Raw genomic sequence first — 21588 nt, 5'->3', positions numbered from 1 at the left:
AACTCACTAAGGATAAAACAAATATCCAATAATAAATGGACAAGATATTTGAACAGGTATTTCATCAAAGAAAATGTACAATTGACAAATAAATTCATGCAAAGATGCTCAACACCATAGTCATTAGGAGAATGTAAATCTAAACCGCAGTGCAGTATTTTTTGCACACTTACTGGAATGGCTAACACTGAATAAAAAACAAAAACTCATAATACCAAGTGCTGACAAGGGAAGCAGAGCATCTGGAAGTCTTACCGCTGGGAATGCAAAATTGTTCAGCCTCTTTGGAAAACAGTACGGCAGTTTCTTATAAAATTAAATACAACCTGGCCACCCCACTCCTAGGCATTTACCCAAGTGAAAAAGAAAATTGAGACTTCTAAGAACCTGTATGCATATATTTGTAGCTGCTTGACTCACAATTGCCATCCCCTCAAACCCTGGAAATAACCCAAGTGATCTCAAGTAGTGACTGGCTAAACAAACTATATCACATCCACACAATAGGATCCTGCCCAGTAATAAAAAGGAATGAGCTACTAACATATACAATGGCATGGGTGAATGTCAAAGCGTTATGCTGAGTGAAAGAAGCCAGACTTAAAGCCTACTTTTTGTGACATTCAGGACAAAGTAAAACCATAGGGACCTAAAACACATCAGTGGTGGCCAAGAGGAGGGTGGGAGGGGTTGACCTTCAAGGGTCGGGAGGGAATTTTTTTGTTGTTCTGTATCTTGTGGTGGTGGTGACGTAACTGTGTATGTTTCTCATAATTCATAGATCTGTATACCAAAAAGAGTGTGTTTTACTGTACATAAATTATATCTCAATAGAAAGAGGTTAAGAAAAGAAAGAAATGAACTTAGGGGCAGAAATTGTGGATTTTTAGAATTATTCTTATAGTTGATGGTTAGTTTCAGTTTGGTCACACATGTGTTCCTTCATTCCTTTAACAAGGATATGCTGAGTGCCTGCTGTATGCTGGCCACCGTGAGTTCAGCAGTGAACAGAGCAGATACAGGCCTGCCTTTGTAGAGCTCCTTGAAGTGGAACAAAGTGCAAAAGACTTTATGGCTTGTCCTGGAGTAATACAGAGGTCACACTCGCGACAGGCAGGGCCATGTGGGGAGGCAGTTTAGAAGAAGGAGCGTTAGAGAAATTGGGTACCAGTTGTGCAACACCAGACCCATCACGCAGCAAGCACCCTGGGCCCTGCAGCCGCTCTCCAGACTTCAGGCTGCCTCTATGCGGGATTACCAGGAGCACGTTATTTCAGATGGGCCAAAAGGCAGACACCCCTTGCCTAGGAGAAGGTATTCTGGAATGAGGGGGGCCTGTGACAGGGAAAGGAGGGTAATGCCAACCTAGGAGGGCTTGGTGCTTGAATCAAAATATGTTATTACTTATAATTTATAATGTAATATTTACATTTTAGTACTGTCAGTACAAATACAAATGAAAAATAAGAAGACTAATTCTGTCTGTTGAAAATAAGGACAGAGACTTTCTCCCCTCCCGTTTCTTAGAGCAGTTATTTTCCAAAACTTGTAAATTCTGTCTCTCCATCTTTAAAATACATGTAAATCTCTTAAAGAGCTAAATAAGCAATCCAAGCATGTTTCCTCCAGCACCTGGGGGGCCATATTTTTGAAATGTAATCATCAGGGAAAATAGGGCCCTTATCTCCCAGGTTTCTGGGAGGAGAGGAGCCAGACTTCATCTGGCACCTGGCTCCAAATTGCAAACCTACCTCCAGACAAAAAGATAAGAGGAAATTTTGTCTTTTAAGGACAATTACTAAACATATTGCCAAATGCATTTAGGATGAAAAATGTGTGACAAATAGTGCAGTGAAGTCCTCTTATTGGAGGACTAGACATTATCTTGAGAAAATGTATACAATGGGTTGTATCTGCTTGTCTATATAAAAGGGCACGATTTCTTTGTTTTTGTAATCTTTTTAGTGGGTTGCCGATAATTCTCATTACATTCTGGTTTAATGCTTATTCAATAATAAAAACTTTCTTTTTCTTCTACTTTGGTGGGAGGTTTTCTGAGGTGGCAGGAGATTTTGTTTTTAATTATGTTTCTCCAACCATACCTCCATTCAACTTTTCATTAATCTCTTAGGTAATTAACCCTAGGAAAGATATTAAGATAGCAGATTTTCTTATTTCCAGAATAACTAAAATTCAGGGTGAGGAAACCCACTCCTCAGTAAATTAGATGAAGCAGTGAAGTAAGAAAGAAAATCCTAAACAAAGCATCTATTAAAAATTAAGGATGTCCACTGCATACAGATCTAAGAAATCTATGACTGCCCTAGTCTGTTCCTCCCATTCTCTGTTAAAATGACTTCTTTCCCCAGGCTGGATAATTATCATAAATTTTAAGGAATACCTTACAAGTCACCTAAAGCTTTCTATTCTGTTGTGGGGGAGGGAAAAAAAGAAACCCCAAAACTTCCTCTAGGTTATCCTGGCTGGTCTAAGCATTAAATCAACAGGAGAAAGATTAGCAGGAAAAAAACCCAAATTTAATTGTAAACATACGCGGGCTCCATAAGAATATGACATTCAAGGACAAGTTAGGCAATTGAGGCTTATATGCCTTCTGAGAGAAGGAGAGGGGGTAGGGTCTGAGACTCAGGAGGAAGGCAATTCACATGGAGCTGGAGATACAGATGCTTGCTGGGCCCTTCAGAGACAGTGGGATGCAGAGAGCACGTTGGTCCCCGGGACCTGCTGAGGTCTCCCTGCCACACCAGCCCATGTTCTTTGTAGAGGTCTTGGGTAATAGTACTCTTCCTGGACCAGGCCCTTTATCTAAATTCTTCTAGGCAGTTAAGAGAGAGGTAAAAAGAAAGAGCTCTTAAGCTCTTTTTGTTTTTTAAAAACAATCAGCCCCCAATAATCCTCAAGCCAAAGAGCTATTCTGGGGTGGCAAGTTTTGTTCCACTGTGGTATATATAGGAAATCGGAGATAACAGCCAATGGTCTGCCATTTTGTGTGTAAAGAAGGAGTGTGTGTGTGTGTGTGTGTGTGTGTGTGTGTGTGAGGGAGATGAAGGAGTCTTGATACACTGTTGTAACTAATCCTTCTCTTCCCTGTTACTTTCAGGAAAAAAATTAACATTCAATTTAAAAGTCTCCCTCCCCAGTGGCCTCTGTACCTGTTGCACCCTCTAGAGGTCAGCAGCAGGAACCAGAGTTTCTCAGCATCTGGAGAAAGGCAAAAAGGGCAGGGGAGCTTAGCGGTCAGTGAGGCTGTTGGTGACTCCTCACCAATATGAATTAAGATATCCCACACCCAGGGTGGGGCCGCTTGAGCAAACAGCCTGCACGCCGCCCCAGGACTGGCTTAGTTAGTTTCCAGGTTGAGCAAAGGCTTGAATCCAAGAGACAACACCATAGGGGTGAGGGTTAGAAATCAGTCTGCCATTGTAATTTAGGGAATTGCGCCCTAACTTTCAACTTTCAGTTTCACTCAGGCCATTAGATGGAGAAGCTGAGCTGTGGAAGCATTAGCTACTGATCATGAAAATGTCTTATGATTGTGTAAGGTAGCAGGAAGGAGCAGGGCACTTACAATATACACATTTATTGCTGTGAAAATGACTCTGGATTAAGTAACGTACTTCTATCCCACAAATAAAAGTACAGCAAATACACATCCACACAAAGAAGCCAAAATAACAAACCTTTGAATCATACATTCTCTTTATCTTTTTTGGTTTTACTCTAGTGCCTAATACAAATGAGAAATTATATTAACTGAACTAGAAATAAAAGCCTGGATGTTTGTAAGCGGATGATGGTGAAATCAGAGGGAGAACGAGTTGGCATCTTTAAATTTACTTTCCTACCCATAGGCATTACTGTAAGAATTCATGACCAATGCTAAGCCTGTTTTGCTACACCTGCAAGATCACAGGAGAATAAAATCAGAACAATCATTTGTTGAGAGCTTTCTATAATCCATGCACTGTGTTAAAACATTTTGGATACAATTTCTTATTTGTTCATGTAAGAATTCTGTGGGTTAAATACCATTTCCTCTATTTTGTGGATGAGGACACTAAGCTCATAGCAGTCAAGGGACTTGCTCCAGACACCCCAATAGTAAGAGAGCTAGGATATAAGTTCAAACAGGGCATGACTTTATTTATCCATTGTCCTGTTCAATAAGTACTTGTGGAAGGATGGGTCTGGCTTTGAACTTGGGCCCGTATCACTCCACTGCGTTCAGAAAGTCTAAAACATATTTAAGTGGTTGGAGTATGTTATGACTTCCCAGTTCTTGTGTGCATTTGTCAACCAAAAAAAATGCACAGCGTGAGAGCTGTGAGTTCAGTTTTATTTGGGGATTTACTGAGGACTACGGCTCAGGAGACAGCCTCTCAGGTAGATCTGAGGAACTGCTCCGAAGAGGTAAGGGGGAGGTCAGCACACACGTAATTTTGGAGGAGGGGTTGCAACCAAGCACACATCTCAGTAGAAGTTTACTGGTAGTCATGAAGAACAGATACCTCAGTTAATGATTTTATTGCTTCTCTAAGTATGGGAAGAAATAATAAGTTTATAAAATTTTCTTCTGAAAATATTTAACTACCTGAAGTCCTGTCCCGCCTGTCTTCCCAGAGCACAGAGCTCCTCCTTCCTGACCCCGACCCCGAGCCCCTGGCAGGGTGCATTTAAGGGCAGTGGCTGCCATGGCTCATGACTTAGCTCTTGCAGAGCCCCATGGCCAGTGATTTTTAGTTGGCACTTTCCAGTCCAGCCTGACTTCAGCTGCCAAGGCAGCTTAGAGGCCTTTTGGGTTAAGAGTGACTCTTTGAACCCTTTCAGCCTCAAAGAACTAGACGGTGTAAATCCACCTCTGGCCTAGTCCTTCCTTTTTAGGCTTTTGTGATTAGAGATGGGAGCTGGGAGAGCTATTTATGCTAAGAAGAATTCTTTTGGAGCTTCTTATGACAGGACAAGAGCTAGCTCATTTAAGAATTCTTGGAGTCGGGGATCTAAGAGTTTAGTGGCTTCTGCAGCCTGCTTCCCTGCAGAAGTCTTGTAGAGGGGCGAGGCCTGCCTGGGGGGTAGTACTGAGACATCTCCCTGAGTGTGATTTTCTAATTCTTTACTCCGTGGTCCAGAATGTGAGTCGATTAGGAGTCCTGGCTAGTGTCAGAGAGTTATGTGTTTGAAAACTATGACTGTTAATGGCTGATATTCCTCATTAGGGAGTATTTGGCTTTAAAAAGGAAGTAGCAACACAGTTCCAAGACCTCTTTAAGTGGACTTTGGGACTGGGGATTTTGCTTTCTGGGGATATGTCTTCTTGAGAGCAATAATAAAACAGAAGGTTGTTTTTAATGGGAAGGGGACTGTTTGGAAACAAAAATGGGAATTTGTTCAGCTCATTAAGAGGACTCTTAAGGTATGTACTGGGGATACATTAATTATGTATACATTAATAAATTAATGTATAATATAACATAATATTAATATTAATAGATTAATATTAATAGATTAATGATGTACTGGGCAGGTGGATGGCATAACACTTCCCTGTCATTGTTTGGGCCGTTGTGTGGGAATGAATGGCTCTTGGGAAGAAAGATCCTTCAGCTGCAAAGTTTCCTGTTTTTCATCAGTAAGGCTAACATAGAATATAGATTATGTAACTAGAGGGAAAAAAATACAAACGAGGTTTAAGCACTGTAAAAGTTAAAAGCTAAATTTAAAAAATCCCAGTGGTCAAGGGACCAAGGAAAATCTTTTATCTAAAAATGTTAAAGGCAGAGTGTTCTGGGCCTTGTAAGCAAATAAGTAACTTCCCCTGAAGAGTAAATGAAAGTGAGCTCCAAGCGCCCTCCTCAGGCCAAAGGCTGAGCAACACCTTCCTTCCTGTGAAGGCAGCATCCTGGGCACCCAGTCACAGTACCCTGCTGACGACGGTGGGGACGCAAGGTGCTGGGATTATTTCACATCTCAGTGCCTTGTTCAGGCTTCTTTCCCCACGTGGAAGTGTTTAGGCTCGAGGACACAGACCTAGTCGAACACTGACAATGACTAACGTTTGAGGAGTGTATCCTTCTCTTCTCCAATGGCTTAGATTTCCAAAATAAAATCTAAAGAAGTTTAAAAGCATTGTAAATTATTCTGAATGCGCTTGGGAGATTTGGGTCTCAGTGTCGTCACGTCTAGCTGTGACTTGGAATAATTTACCTGAATTCTTTAAGCTCCATTACTTTGTTTAAAACGGGGTGGTAATAGTACCTACCTCCTAAAATTCGTGTACTGATTGCCCAAGCTAAAATGAGGGCAACGCCCCCTGCAGAGGTCTGGTGCGCACTAAGCTCGCTGTCACTGAGGGAGGGCACGTCTTCCTCTCTCGGTGTCCAGACTGAGGGCTTCACTCTCCGTTGCCTTAACGCCCCGTTGCCTTATCACCACCTCCTTGTCTGTTCTGCTGAGGTGTAGTAACTTATCAGGTTGATAGATTTGGAAGCAGAACCTGGATATTCTCTGTCCAACCCCTTCTTGATTTCTTTTGGAAGTGAGCTTGCCCTTAGACATCTACTTTCTGCTGGTCTCAGTTATGCACTCAGTGAATGGTAAATGCCTGCAGTGGTCAATCTGTCCAAATTTGGGGGTCAGAAGGGGACCACGTGCTCTATGTCACCTCAGTTACTAATAAAGGTGTGTGTATTTGCGGCGGGGTGGGGGCGGGGGCGGAGGGCAAGGGTTGGAGGTGTCTTAGGCTCTAACTGCTTTCATCCTTTGTTTTCATCCTTAATTTTCAATCGGTTCAGAAATCAGGAGAGGAAGGGTGTTCATTAATAAGATTCTTCAGACACTAAAACAGCTTTCATGTAATTATCACTGGGGGGGGGGGGGGGAAGCAAAACAACCAGTTGGGGTTAGTCTTGCACAGAAGCGATAGTTTGGTTCAATTTACCCAACAGCAGTTGACCAGACTGTCTTCTCCACAAGCACATTTTGTGAACAGAGTCTCCCCACTCAGCTTCTGAAAACGTGCCCACCACCAGGTGTGGCAAGAACAAAATTTGGAACAGCATTTCCCAACCCCTGAGTGGAAGCACGATCCTGAAGACATATATTTAAATTTTTATTAATTCTTCAGATACTGGAGGGATATATGGTAAAATAGCTAATCTTAGGGTTGGTTTTCAAATCTTTGCTTGCCTCTCACTAGCTGTGAGATTTCTGGCAAGTTACACTCACTCTTTCAGTTCACTCATTTGTAAATCGGAAATAATAATACCTTCCTTGTATGGTTGCCATGAAGTTTAAATATATTCATAACTGTATAGCATTTGTTTTACACTAGCATACAGAAAGCACTCAGTAACTTTTCACTGTTAAGGTTATTTGTAAAAATTACATGCTGGGCATTGTGCTCATGGTTATAAATGTAATGGTGAACAAAGTGGATACTGGAAGTTTCATTTAGGACAGAGTTACATGGTTTAGCCTAAATCCGTTTCCATTCACTACTGTTTGAACTCACTGAGTGCTTCCAAGAGGAGTGAAGTGTAATGAAAGGCAAAAATCAATCCTTGGTTCAAGAGCAACATTTTAACTACATTTTAATAACATTTTATTTTTCATAAAGTGAATCAAAACATTTTTGCTCTAAGAATAATATGCAAACTATCTAAGTGGCATAAGCTTATTTTCTGGCTCTAAAACTAAAACTTAAAGATTTTCTGATATTTTAGACACTTTAAATAATAGATGTTTTAAATCAAGGAAATTTTGCAAAAAACGTATTTTAAATGGAATGGTGGCAAGGACCAAATTTCTTTCCCTGTGGCACCGAGAATATCCACACAAGATTCGACTTGAAGTTGATCCCTCTTGAGGGGGGGAAATGTGTTTCAAAAACAGGAGGCGTCTCAAGACAGCAGTGCCAATACGTGTGTTAGTCTTCAGAACAGTCTTGTCAACCATTCCTGGAAAGGAGAAGGGAAAAAACAAAGGAAAAAAAAAACAAAACCTTTGGAATCTTTCAATGTTGATCCACAACCCAGAATAGGATGTACTAGAGGGTCAGTTTCATTCCCATGAGAAACATCTTTGGATCATTATTGATGAGGCCAAGGAATAAAGTTGAGCAGGTGAGTGTGAATCACTCGTCATAAAGCGGTGGCAGCGTGATTTAAACTGAGAGCCCAAATCCAAGAAACCAGGGGAGTCTGTGGAACTGGTCAGGGCTAGATTATGGATTTTCAGGAGGAAGGTTTCCCATTGTGGGAATAACTGCCTGGAGTCATTATCACTCACTGATTCAGCGCTGGCTGTTACCACTCCTTTTCCTAGCACTGTGAATTAAATCATGCTTGATAGTTTTATGATCATATTTTTTCACTATAAAAGTAACAAAACCACTTAAGATAAGAGCAGTAAACAAAACCTTCCCCAATCTCACCTTCTAACATACAATTGCATCATTTGGATTTATCTTTTCTGGCCTTGTTTCATGCTAAAAAATTTGTTTGTGCAATTTTGCCTACCTCTTTTATATTGGACTACTTAACCATTTTATTTTTTTGCATATTCCTAAAATCTTTGTAATATAATTAACATAATTTAAGTTGTGTTTATCCTTCTTTGTATTTTATTTTTTAATTGAAGTAGAGTTGATTTACAATGTTGTGTTACTTTCTGGTGTACAGCAAAGTGATTCAGTTATACTTATACACACAAGTATATTCTTTTTCATATTCTTTTCCATTATGGTTTATTACAGGATATTGAATATGGTTCCCTGTTCTATATAGTAGGACCTTGCTGTTTATCTGTTTTATGTGTAGTAATTTGTATCTGCTAATCCCAAACTTTTAATTTATCCCTCCCCCACCCCCTTTCCCCTTTCCAACCAGTCTTTTTAATGGTTGTATGATATTCCTTGTGCAGATGCTCTGTAGTGAAATTTTACACTTTCTTATTGTTGAACACTTGGACGTTTAAAAAGTTTTGCTACTAGAAATAGTAGTGTAACTAGACATTTTGTACATATATCTACTTGAATACTTTGAATTACTCTCTTTAGATTAATTCTCAGAAGAAAAATCACTGAATTGTATGTGAGCATTTTTATGACTTTTGTTACAAATTACTTTTGCTTGTCTATGAGAAAACAAGTTTCACTCTATTTTCATCTATTTCAAAGGAAATAAACTTTACCATTGAATAAAATTGCTCATTTAAGAAAGCAAATGTTGATACTTTATGTTGTCTAATTTTGCGTTTAAAATTCTCTCCATGTACTGGTTATTGCCTTGTCTCTGAATGGCTGTTCATAAGTCTACCTGTTGGAATCACAGTGTTTTCCTAGGCATTATGTATACATCTTTCCCATGTAAAGATATTCATTGTGTTGCAAGTAATTTTTGTAAATAATTTTTTTCATGGTGTATTGTTAGCCATTAAATCTATTTTTAAATATGATCTTTATCATAGGAAGTGGCATGCAAGAGCTAACATTTTTGAAATGGAGATAAAATAATTTCAAAGTATACTGTATATATGTATTTACATGCAATATAATGTGTATGTGCAGTTGAACTGTAATAATTCTACATAATAAAACTGAAAAAGGAAAAAAAAGAAATAAAACAATTTATCTGAAGGTCATTTTTAAACCCAGGGATATGTTTAATGTAATATAGAGCCATATAAAGCACATATATACACAAATATTTCCCCATAGACACCACATTTTGAATAGCCAATAGCCAGACCGGTCTAGTCATTGTTCCTCAAAAGTCTCGCTCTCTTGTGTCTTCTGTTCTGAACATCTGCTTCCTTTCTCTACAAAGTCTTTGTTTATGCTCGGTCTCTACCTGTTTCTCTTTTAAATTCATTTAGCTTCAGTTGGCACTATTCATAGTGTATCTTGTATTGTTATTTAATTGTCTTCTGGTATGTTTTGTCTCCTTAAGCAGAACATACGCTCTTGAAAATGAAGTCATAGCTTATGGCCTGTTTCTATCTTCCACAAGACATGGCAGCCTGAAAAATGACTTGCCGAATTACGAGCAATCAGTGTTGCATTCGAGATTAAGTAACAGAATATGGAGAAAAAACCATGAGAGTATAAAGTTTTCAGAAATCTAGATAAAGGAATCTTATTCTAAAGTTAAGTCTCCAAATTAGAGTTTAGAACTAGTGTCATTAGAAGGATCAGCTGGCTCATGGAAAGTGGGATAATGCACGCTATCACACAAAGGACAAAGAAACTTCTGGCTTCAGTCTGCATCTCCAGGGACAGGCGTGCTCCTGATCATGTCGGGGAAACTGAGGCAGTTTACCAGACTTTCATTCAGGTTTATTCTGGAGGTTTTCATAGATGTTCATCTCCTCCTTGGTAATATCAGTTGATTCTCTGAGATGTTGATTCTAGAATTTGAGATAGGAGACAGGAGTCAAAGAGCGAGACTCTTAATAAGATTTATAAAACAGGACTGGTATTGAATCTGGTCTGTAGAGCAGGGGACCAAGAACTGGGACTTCTGGCAGTGGAGACACTGCGTGCTCCATCCTGGGGACCAGAACCTTCGTAAGGGGCTGCTTGATGTTGTGAAAGGCTTTTTCACTGTGTAAAGGTAAAGCCACAATTCTGCAGTGGTGGTGGGGGAATGGTTTGAGGGGAGTGGGAAGGGAGCCAGCCCACCAACACAGCTAGGACCTGACATCAGGGAGGAAAAGCATCTACTAAGTAACACAATTGGTTGTCTCACTAGCAGATGTTTCTACCATTTAATGGACTGTCTCTCACTTCCACACTGCTTCCTCTACATTAACAATCACCATGCAATCTTTTTTTTTTTAATTAAGAAAAAGCAGCATTTTAGGGGAATATGTACTGGAAGAGCATTAGCTTACCTGGCTCCTCCCTCTATTCCCCCAAATAGGCTATTCAGAGGAATCCTACAGGTCTGGCAGCCTGCCAGGGCTGAGGAGATGGTGGCCTAATTGGTGAGTTTTAGAAGCCATCTAATGTGTTATCTTAAATGTCATTCTCATCATTTTTTTCTGGTTGTTTTTTAATTGTAATTTCCTTTGTTATTTCCTAGTCTTCAGCAGCCACTGCTAGAATTAGAGGTGGTGACTGTATATATTTTTTTTTAGAAAATTAATATGGGGAGAGTAAGAGAAGTTTGGAGAAGTAGTTTACAATGGTAAGGAGGGGTCAGCAGAGAGTAATGGACATTATATGCATGTATTGCTTGTTATATGCCAAATGCAGCATGTATCTTTAATCCCCACAGCAGCACCATATGAGACAGGGATTGTTACATCCCTGTTTTACAGACAGGGAAACTGATGCTTAGGCGGGATGAGAAATGCATCCCAAGGTCACACAGCTAATACGTGATGGAACCAGGAGGCAAGCCAGAGAGTCTCATGCTGGAGCCCTTGCTTTTAGCCCCTATGCTATTGGGTCAGGAGTTCCAGGCAAGAAGCAACAACCAGGGAAGATTTGGGGAAAGCTTCCCCAGGAAGACTCCAAAGTTCTTAGGGAGGAAGTCCACTTCCTGCTTTCATGCAGGATGGGAACTTGTGTATTAAAGACAAGTGTTGGCCTCTTGAAGGCCTGAGAACCTGGACACATTTGACTTAAAGACAAACATGAGAAAAACACCTTTAGCATCCGCCACAGAACCGATAATCACCTTTTATTCAACATACACTTGTGAGGAGAGGTTTGGGGGAGAGGGACCATGTGTTTTGAGTTTTGTGCCTACTGTTAGTAGAGCAAATGGACGTGGTTAATGTAGACATTTTTAACAATCAAATATACAATTTTCTGGCTTGTGTATTGGTAGCAGATATTTCTCAGATTCTGGGTATTATAATCAGCATCTCCCGCAGGAATACAAACAGCTTGGCAAAGACTAGAATCAAAAGTAAATTCTCTACCCTACCTGAAGCTTCCTAAAATCCAGTCTACAGACAGGCTCAGGTAGAAGTAATGAGGTACAGTTGTCCCTAGGTATCCGCAGGGGATTTGTCCCAGGACCCCTTGTGAAAACCCAAATCCTCAGATGCTCAAGTCCCTTATGTAAAATGGGAATGGGTTCCACGTTCTAGAATTTGGAAAGTCAATTGTACTTTCACTCTATTTCTCTTTGTCCCAGTGTCAATTCCATGGCCTGATAGTGTTTTATAACTTGGGATCTTGCTACAAAGTTGGCCCAGGATTTTAAAGATTCCTACATCCCCAAACGACCTATCCAAGTTCACCATGGACCATGGAATTAATCAATATTTGTGGGGCTTTCTGCATAACTTGAGTTAGCCTGGGGTAGGCTAGATTAGAGCATTTTTTTATTGAGCTCCTGCTTTGTGACAGGCATTGTGAATACCAGGGCAAACCACCTGCAAATCGGAAGATCCTAAATGCGTAGCTGAGGTGGCAGTAACGTATTCAGATCAAAGTTTGAGAACAAGTGGAGAAGGGCTCTCTACACTGTGACCGTACGCACCCTGGTGGGGCCTGGTTGCTAATGTAATTCAAGAATATTCTGGCATCTCCTGAACTTTATTTTTCTTTGTAATTTCTCTGACATTAACCTAAAAATATAAATACAGTTTCCACTGTACCGTGTGCTGGAGGAAAGCGTTCATATCAAAATCTATAAAATAATTAGCAGGTGAACTCCTTCAGAGCAAGAGAAACGCACTGGTAGTTTCCATAAATTCCAGAGACCCTTTTACCCAAAATAAAACTTTTCAGAAGACTGCTTTAAGTTTACCTGAGTACTTATTTCATCTTGAGAGCGTTCTTCATCTGTTCTGCCTGCAGCTGGTTCAGAAAAGACTGTGTTAGGTCAAGCAATGAAACAAAGGACCGCATCAATTAGTCCAACCATCAAATTCAAACAGGTTTGGATCACTTAGGCCCAGGGCCTGTGATGTGAAGTGGTGGAAATTTCAATTGGTAAGAAGTAGGGTCACTTTTTAGAAAGAGATTAAAAGTCTTTTATTTTAAGGATTGGGTAACAAATATGCAGAAAGTTTGGAAAGTAGAGAGACAATATCATGTATTGTCCCAACATCCCCCAAATACTTTTATATTAATATGCATTGAGAGTGCCAGGCCCATTGGTAAGTAATGAGGATACATGAGAAAGCAAACGAGTTACGATCCATGCTTTCTTGGAGCAGACGGACCAGCAAACATACAAACAAACAAACAAAAAAATGCAAGATGGAAAATACAGAATAATTTGTAACTACAACTGAGATGTTATCAGTCTTAATTCACACATTGAATGTCAAATATGGCAGTTAAAAGGATTCCTCAGTACTCTAGACTGAGTGCATGTAAGTTTCCAAATACAAATATGACTATTTTATGAAGGGAAAGTAAGTTCACAGTTACTCAGAGAAGTGTCACTCACATACCTGAGGTTGTTGAACGAGATGGTTTTTGTGACGGTATATCTTTTCTAGTCTTCCATCTGAATCTTTTCACATCAATTGAAGTTTGAACAATCATTACCTTTGTGAAATCTTCAGTGCCTTGTATCTGAAAGGTGACAGATTACAAGCTAATTTCTGAGTAAATCCCATACAATTTAAAATGTCTTTCTAGTAAGCTACTATCTCAGGCCCTTTCTAAATATTAATAAATAGAAAATATTAATGCATATTAGATACATATCTTTAAATACCTGGATATGTTGGTTTTGTGAAAGTCAACATTCTATATGCTTTCACTGACTTTTAAATATCTTGCTCATTTTTCTGACAACTGGGAAAAGTGTTCAAGAGTTAATCAACAAAAACCCTTTAAAATATCACCCAGAGAGTTTTTCTTTGTGGCAAAAAGAAAGTTTAAAAATCAATGGATTTCAAGAAATCCTCTGACCTCATGGCCATTTTCGGTATGCTTTGAATTACATTGGTACCCAGATCCACAGCGAGCAGGGCTTTATGCCCAGGGCATGGGACATGTTTGGGCAGATTTGGGTTGCCTTGGGAATCTCTTGCTTGACCAACTAAATTCCCAACCAGCACCCCTAACTGAGGTCTGTTGTTATGGTTTCAAGAATAGAGGTAAGGAATAATTAGGAATAATGTTTCGCTTCTTCTCACTGAACGTCACATTGGTGCCGGTGGCGTCCACTTAGAAAACTTTCTTGTGACTGTTCTCACCTCAGGAGTCCTCTTATCCCCACCTCAAATCTACTTTTTAAGTACTTCTATCAAAGCTGTAAATGTTTATCAATCTATGTATGTGTGTGTATATATATATTTTCACTTAGTTGAGAGATTTTTGAGGGCAAGTCCCAAGTCTCATTTGTCTTGACCACTTTAGCATCTAGCACTGTTCTGTCATGTATCAGTTGCTTAAAAGAATATGTGCCTTATTTAATTGACTAAGTCCCTCTTCCAATTTACTTTCTGTAGCTCTATTTCATATGTTCCCTGATTCCTCCTGACAAGTGCCTCTCTTACTCTACCCCAACAGACACAAACACACACACACAAGCATGCATATATACCGTCTTCCTCCTTCCCAGGGCACAGCTTCTCATTTTGATTGGAAGTGCAACTTAACAGCTTAAATACGAGAAGTCCTTCACTTTCACATTCTCTTTCAAAGTAGCTGGGGAAATACTACTGGGACTCACTTCAGCATGGAGCTGGCAGAACCTTGTTAGAGTACTGTTCATATGGTCCAGAGAGACGGTGATCCTTCTGCAATATGTACATGAACTTAATAGGCCCTCTTTTACTATTTACAACTGCATCCAAATCTAACTGTGGCCAAAATGTATAACTTAGCTTGCTTCATTGACATTGAACATGAATAGCTTGGTGTTTGGGCTACCCAGTGCCAAAGCAATCAGTGGACTTGAGGTGCGTATGCTGTGTGTGTGGTGTGTGTGTGTGTTTATGGAGTGGTAGGAGAAAAGGAGAGAATGAGAAGGTGGAAAAGTGATGATTTTGCTAATATTAACACATTGTTGGAAAAATGGCACATTGACCTGAAGACATGAACCAATGTTTCTTTACCTGATGGCATGTTATAGGAATTAAGAAAGGAGCCTTATAAGTTTTTCGTAACTGACAATCTTCTACAGCTCCATGGATGAGGATGACATAAATTACAGTTTCATCATAGATATCAGTTTTGGTGCACTTTGGTATATCTCTTACATAAATGTTATGGAGTTTTAACTGCATCTTGTAATTCCAATCCTACAAGAAAAACAATTTCATAATCTATTGTTCATTATAAAATTTAAAATAAATTCCTAAATAGTTAATTTCTGACAATACTTCAGGGCAGTTTCATTCAGAGAGAAGGACAATTTTACTTAAATACCTCTTACCTCATAAGATAAATGCTCTCTGATTTTTTTGGCAGTAATAGAAAGTCCAATTTTTAGCCACATTTTATATTCAATGTGAGGACAGAGTTGTTCAAAAGCTTCATACAAGTGATTTCTGGCAATAAAACATGTCTGGAAGAGAGAAGATATCAATTTAATATTTCATTCTGTGCACCTGTGATTTAAGGGAACAAGATTTCTCACTTACATTTGTAATATTAAAACTAAGAATTTAAGTGATATAGATTCATATTATTGCCTGGAAACCTAACAATATGTGCATATTTAATAAATACTCGTGTGATCTTGTCATACACTAAATTTAAAAGGCCACATGATCCAATGAGACGTTCTTTATCATTCTTGGCGGTTCTGAAAAAATTAGGAAGCAAAGTATCAAAATCATTTAACCTTTCAAACTAGAGACATAATTATTTCTAAAAACATATCAGGGGAGCAAACATTTTGGTCAATACTAAAATACTGATATTAACAGTGAACAGACTATTGGCTGTTGGGAATAAGCTCCTATACATTCACAAGCCATGGTGTATGTTGGCTTTTATTTCTCTTGGGTAGGAATCTGACAGGGATTTCTGGTAATATGGGAAGTGAGTGTGTAACTTTATAAGAAACTGCCAATCTGTTTTCAGAAGAGGTTGTAATATTTGACACTTTAACTAGTCATATATGAGTTTCAGTTGCTTCACATCCTTACTAATATCTGGTTTTCAGTCTTTTTGTTTTTAGCCAATGTAGTAGGTGGGTAGTGACACCTTATCATGAGTTTAATTTGCATTTCTCTGAGAGCTAAAGATATTAAGAATCTTCTTCATGTGCTTGTTGGCCATGTGTATATTCTTTTGTGAAGCATCTGCTCAAATCCTTTGCCTAATTTTTAAAATGGAAGCACAGTTGATTTACAGTATCATATTAGTTTCAGGTGTACAATATAGTAAACCAGAATTTTTATAGATTATACTACATTTAAAGTTATTATAAATATGGACTCTTCCCTGTGCTATATAATATAAATTTGTAGCGTATTTATTTTACACATAGTAGTTTGTACCTCTTAATCCCCTACTCCTATCATGTCCCACCCTATTCCTTCTCCCCAATGGTAACTACTTTGTTTTCTAAAGCTTTGAGTCTGTTTATGTTTTGTTACATTCCTTTATTTAATTTTTTAGATTCCACATTTAAGTGATAACATATAGCATTTGTCTTTCTCTGTCTGAATTATTTCACTAAACATAATACCCTCCAGGTCCATTCATTTTGCTGCAAATGGCTGAATTTCATTATTTTTTATGACCAAGTAATATGCTCCCCACACACACGTACATATATCTGTGTTTTTCCTGGTTTCTTCCTGTAATTGATTTCTAGTTTTTTATCATTGTGCTTAGAAAAAAAAGCTTGATATAATTTCTATCCCCTTAAATTTGTTGAGACTTCTTTTATGGCCTAGTATGTGATCTATCATGGAGAACATTCCATGTGCACTTGAAAAGAAATGTCTTCTACTGTTACTGAATGTAATGTTCTACAGATATCTATTAAGTCTAACTGGTCTAATGTGTCGTTCAAGACCACTGTATCCTTATTGATTTTCTGTCTAGATGATACATCCTTTGATGTAAATGGGGTGTTAAAAGTCTCCTATTATTATTGTATTGTCAGTTTCTCCCTTTATATATGTTAATATTTGCTTTACATATTTAGGTGTTCCTTATATTAAGTGCATGCATGTTAAAAATGTTCTATCCTCTTCTTGTATTGATCCTGTTATAATTATATAATTTCTTTGTCTTTTGTTATAGTCTCTGTTTTAAAGTCTACTTTGTCTGATATGAGTGTTGCTACCACAGCTTTCTTGTCATTTCTTTTTACATGAAATATTTACCTCCATTCTCACTTTCAGTCTATGTGTGCCTTTAGCTCTGAAGTGTGTCTTTTGTAAGCAGCGTAAAAATGGGGTTTGTTTTTTATCCAATCAGCCTTTCATCCAATCTTTTTTGTGTGTAGGGGGAGGAGGTAATTAGGTTTACTTATTTATTTATTTTCAGAGCAGGTACTGGGAATTGAACCCAGGACCTTGTGTATGCTAAGCATGTGCTCTACCATTTGAGTTATACCCTCACCCAACCCTATGTCTTTTGATTGGAGCATTTAGTACCATGAAATTTAAAATGACTATTGATAATTATGTACTTATTGTCATTTTGTTACTTGTTTTCTGCTTATTTTTGTAATTCTTCTTTGTTCCTTTTTTCTTTTTGTTTCTTCCTTTGTGGTTTGATGATTTTCTTTAATAGTGGACTGGTGTTCCTTTATTTTTAGTTTTTGTGTATCTATCATAGGTTTTTAATTTGATCAAGTAGTATGCCACATACACACAAATATGTACATATATCTGTGTTATCCTGGTTACTATGGTAACAAAATGACAATAAGTACATACAGTTTTTGTAACTTATCACTAGACTGTAAACATATACAAGCACAGAAATAACCTTAAATTTGGTCCTAGATATTTAACAAGATTCAACAGTAAGTCGTAAAGAGATGTTTTCTGACCTCCACTACAGTTTTGCAGGTGGCAGAATATTTCATAGGTTCATTAGTCAAGCAGTTTAGCTCTCCTATTATTGCCCCACTGATCACAAAGTCTGTGTAAGTTATCTGATAATCTTTCTCCTCTGACTCCCAGATTATTTGGTCAATTCCCAAACCTGGCTTTGATCTTTGAAGCTGTTCAGGGACAAAGAAAGAAAAATAATACATATACCAGTTAATTTATCAAAACTATCTGATTTATGGCATTTTCTCCTTTGGTTTTAACAATTTTAATATTGACATACTGTTTTGAGAACAGGTATTACTCATACCTTTTAAGGTATATTTATTAAATAAGCAATGACTTAGAAACAAAGCACTCTTAAATACTCTTAAATACTCTGAGCTTTCTGGTTCCACCTACTCAGAATGGCTAAATGCTCAACTCAAACATAAGATAAATAACAATTTATATTATAATTTTCCATCTTAATGATGATCCTTTTGAGGTTTCTTGTTATCTACAGGAAGGTATGGCTTAAAAGGTAGTGGGTGGTGTTATCCATTATGTCTGAGGAAGAAAACTGTTGTTTGGATGGTAGCTGCTGTCCTAAAAAAGGAACAATGGAGTTCTTAACATTGAAAGATATTTTTCTCAATCATATGATGTTTTTAACTAACGCTCACAAGTGCATTTATAAATAACTCTGCCTTACCTTCACCATGCCTGAAATAATTATATAAATTCCTTGGGGCTCATCATCTTCTTCAAATATATTATTTCCACAGTCATATGTTATAATTCTGGCTCTTTCCTACAAATATCACCAAATACATAAGCTACAAATATTTTAGCAATGATTGGAGTTTACATTTTAATAAAAGTTTTACACTTTTAAAGTAAATACTACTCAAAAAGATCTGAGATACTGTGTTAGCAATAAATTTGTAATAGAAGATAGGAATTGTGGCTAATAAAGAGAAGAAGGTGGATATTCATGGGTATGTACAATTTCAGATGGGGTATTTATGCATAGATTAGGAAACAGTCTAATCTACGAATAAGAATGTAATGGAAGGATGAAAATATTTCATTTGGATGAAAAATAATTAGGACAGATGAAAGCTAATGGTACATATATGTCTTATACATACCCATGCTCTGAAATGATGAAGTAAATAAAAAATTTATTCATTCAAAATATTTTAAGTAGGGGAAAAATATAATCGTTCTTTTGGTACTAGCTAGATATAGAAAAAGATGTTATTATAACAGGTGAGACTCATTTATTTGTTCACCCCCTAAACGTTTATTGAGTACCCACTATGTGAGATGCAACATTGTAGGGGCTGAGTATTCAAAAGCTGAAAGAGGTGAAAAATAGAGTAGGGGAGAGAGATATAAAGATAATAATTGTAATGTAATGTAATTATGCTATAATAAAGGTATATATGGAGACAATGGTGACACCTTTAGTCCTCCAAACTCAGGATGGACCACAGGATGGTCTTCTACTGGTGGGGTGTTTGACTCCAAAGCCTGCTTTTCTGAGTAGCTTTGGGGGGGTTATTTCCAGAGAAGGAATAGCAGAGAAAGTTTTGGGGGAAAAGAAGTGAAAGCAAAGGGCACTTCAAGATAAGTAAATAGCACTCACAGAGGAATGGACTTAGAAAACAGCATATAGTGCCTGGGGCACCATGAGTGGTTTAGTGTAAATAGAGTATGGGGCATATGACATATGGGCGACAGAAGGTAAAGATGGAGGGGTAGGAGGAGGCAGATTGTGGGAGAACTTGGCATGCCATTCAAAGAGATTTTGATTTTATCCTATAGGCAATAAAGGGTATTTAAAGAATTTAAAAGTGAAGAATATTGTGATTAAATCTTTATTTTTAAAAAGATCATTTGTTGGTACATTAAAGATGGTATTACTAAGAAATAAAAATATTACCTGAATAAAGCTTATGTAGTCTTGGTCTTTATCTAGCCACGGAACATGATGGAGTGCCTCATCAACAGTAATCGGTTTGTATATAGGTTGAAGATCAAGTATCTCTCTTTTTCTGGCTGTTATTAACTAAAACCACAACATTTAAGAAAGGAGATGAAGAAAACCGGTGTTCACAGAATGTTTAAAATAATTATGGCTTTGTACTATTTCTTCTCCTTGTTCTTCTGAGATTTTTGTTATTCATGGAAACCTCTAACCTCTTCTGTTACAGCATTTTCCTGTTATCATTATTCTGAACTTTTAAAAGTAAACCTTTTTACCAAAGTATAGGAAATATACAAAAGAGTGCACAAATCATAAATGTCCACTGAAGGAACATTTACAACATGAAAACATCGCCCAGATGTAACCAGTGCTCGGATTAAAAAATAAAAATTTATAGCACCCTAGAATCCTCCCTTATGTTCTCTTCTAATCATTACTTCTTCCCCAAATTAATCACTCTTCTATTACCACACTTTAGCTTTGTGTGGTTTTGAGCTTTATCTGCATGAAATCAAAGAGTATGTACTTATCTGTGTTTGGTTTCATTTGCTCAACATTATGTTTCTGAGATTCATCTATGATGTTGCAAGGAGCAAATATTCATTCATTTCATTTTCACTGTTGTTTAGTATTACGTTTTATGAATACTCTACAGTTTTATTTATCTGTTGTGGATTGAGATTGGATTGCTCTAGTTTTGGAATTTCGTAATGCTGCTGGAAGTATTTGCTGTACATATGTACACATTTCTGTTGTATATATGGTTATATAATCTAATTTCTGGGTCTTAAGATATGTATGTGTTCAAGTTTAGTAGAGTCTGCCAAACAATTTTTCCAAAGTAATTGCATCAATTTATACTCCCATTCTAATAATGTTCCATGTGTTCCACATCATTGCCTACACTTGGTATTGTCTGGTTGTTTGTTTTTTTTAAACTTAGGTATTATGGTGGTTGTGTATTGGTATTTTCATTTTGGTTTTAATTTGCATTAAGCTTTTGACAATGATATTGGCACCTTTTCTTACGTTTATTGACTATTAGAACATCCTCTGTTGTGAAGTGCCTGCTCAAGTCTTTTGCTGATTTTTAAAAAAAAATGAATTTTCTGTCTTGTTCTTATTGATTTATAAGAGATTTTTACATATTCTGGACATGAGAACTTTGTTGGATATATTTATTTTGACAATATTCTCTACCTTTTTGTGGATTGTCTTTTCATTACCTTAATTTTCTAATAAAAAGAAATTATTAATTTTAATGTTATTTAAATCCACTTTTCTGTTCTGTTCAAGAAATCTTTGCTTAAGCCAATTATAAAAATTTTTATTTTACCTTCTAGAAGCTTATTGTTTTAATTAGGTCTATTTATGTTCTATTTATTATTGTATTATTTAATTATTTTTTATTTTGGTGGGGGGAGGTAACTAGGTTTATTTATTTTTAGGGGAGATACTAGGGATTGAACCCAGGACCTCATGCATGCTAAGTAAGCGCTCTACCGCTTGAGCTATATCCTCCCCTCCAGAAGCTTATTGTTTTACCTTTGTACTATCCATCTGGTGTGTGGTGTAAGAGTTCAGATTCACAAATGAGATAGGTGTAAGTACTCTTAACGTGGAAAAAATAAACTATTGAGACAAAATTAAGACCTAAT

At 37.5% G+C, this 21588-nt stretch overlaps 1 protein-coding gene across 1 annotated transcript in view; it reads right to left on the bottom strand.

The window, feature by feature from the left end:
• Positions 1-9738: 9738 nt before the first annotated feature.
• Positions 9739-21588, bottom strand: part of SLC9C1 (solute carrier family 9 member C1) — a 48788-nt gene continuing 36938 nt past the window's right edge. Inside the window, exons 15-20 of the mRNA XM_064495476.1 lie at positions 19886-20011; positions 17955-18128; positions 15372-15503; positions 15052-15237; positions 13450-13558; positions 9739-9976 (exon numbers count right to left, since the gene is read on the bottom strand). Of these exons, the coding sequence (XP_064351546.1) occupies positions 9894-9976; positions 13450-13558; positions 15052-15237; positions 15372-15503; positions 17955-18128; positions 19886-20011 (810 nt within the window). The 3' untranslated portion in view covers positions 9739-9893. The remainder of the gene's footprint in view (positions 9977-13449; positions 13559-15051; positions 15238-15371; positions 15504-17954; positions 18129-19885; positions 20012-21588) is intronic.

This window comes from Camelus dromedarius, chromosome 2 (genome assembly GCF_036321535.1).
Source record: "Camelus dromedarius isolate mCamDro1 chromosome 2, mCamDro1.pat, whole genome shotgun sequence".
In the NCBI taxonomy this organism is placed as follows: Eukaryota; Metazoa; Chordata; class Mammalia; order Artiodactyla; family Camelidae; genus Camelus; species Camelus dromedarius.
This window is presented reverse-complemented; position numbering and strand designations above follow the sequence as displayed.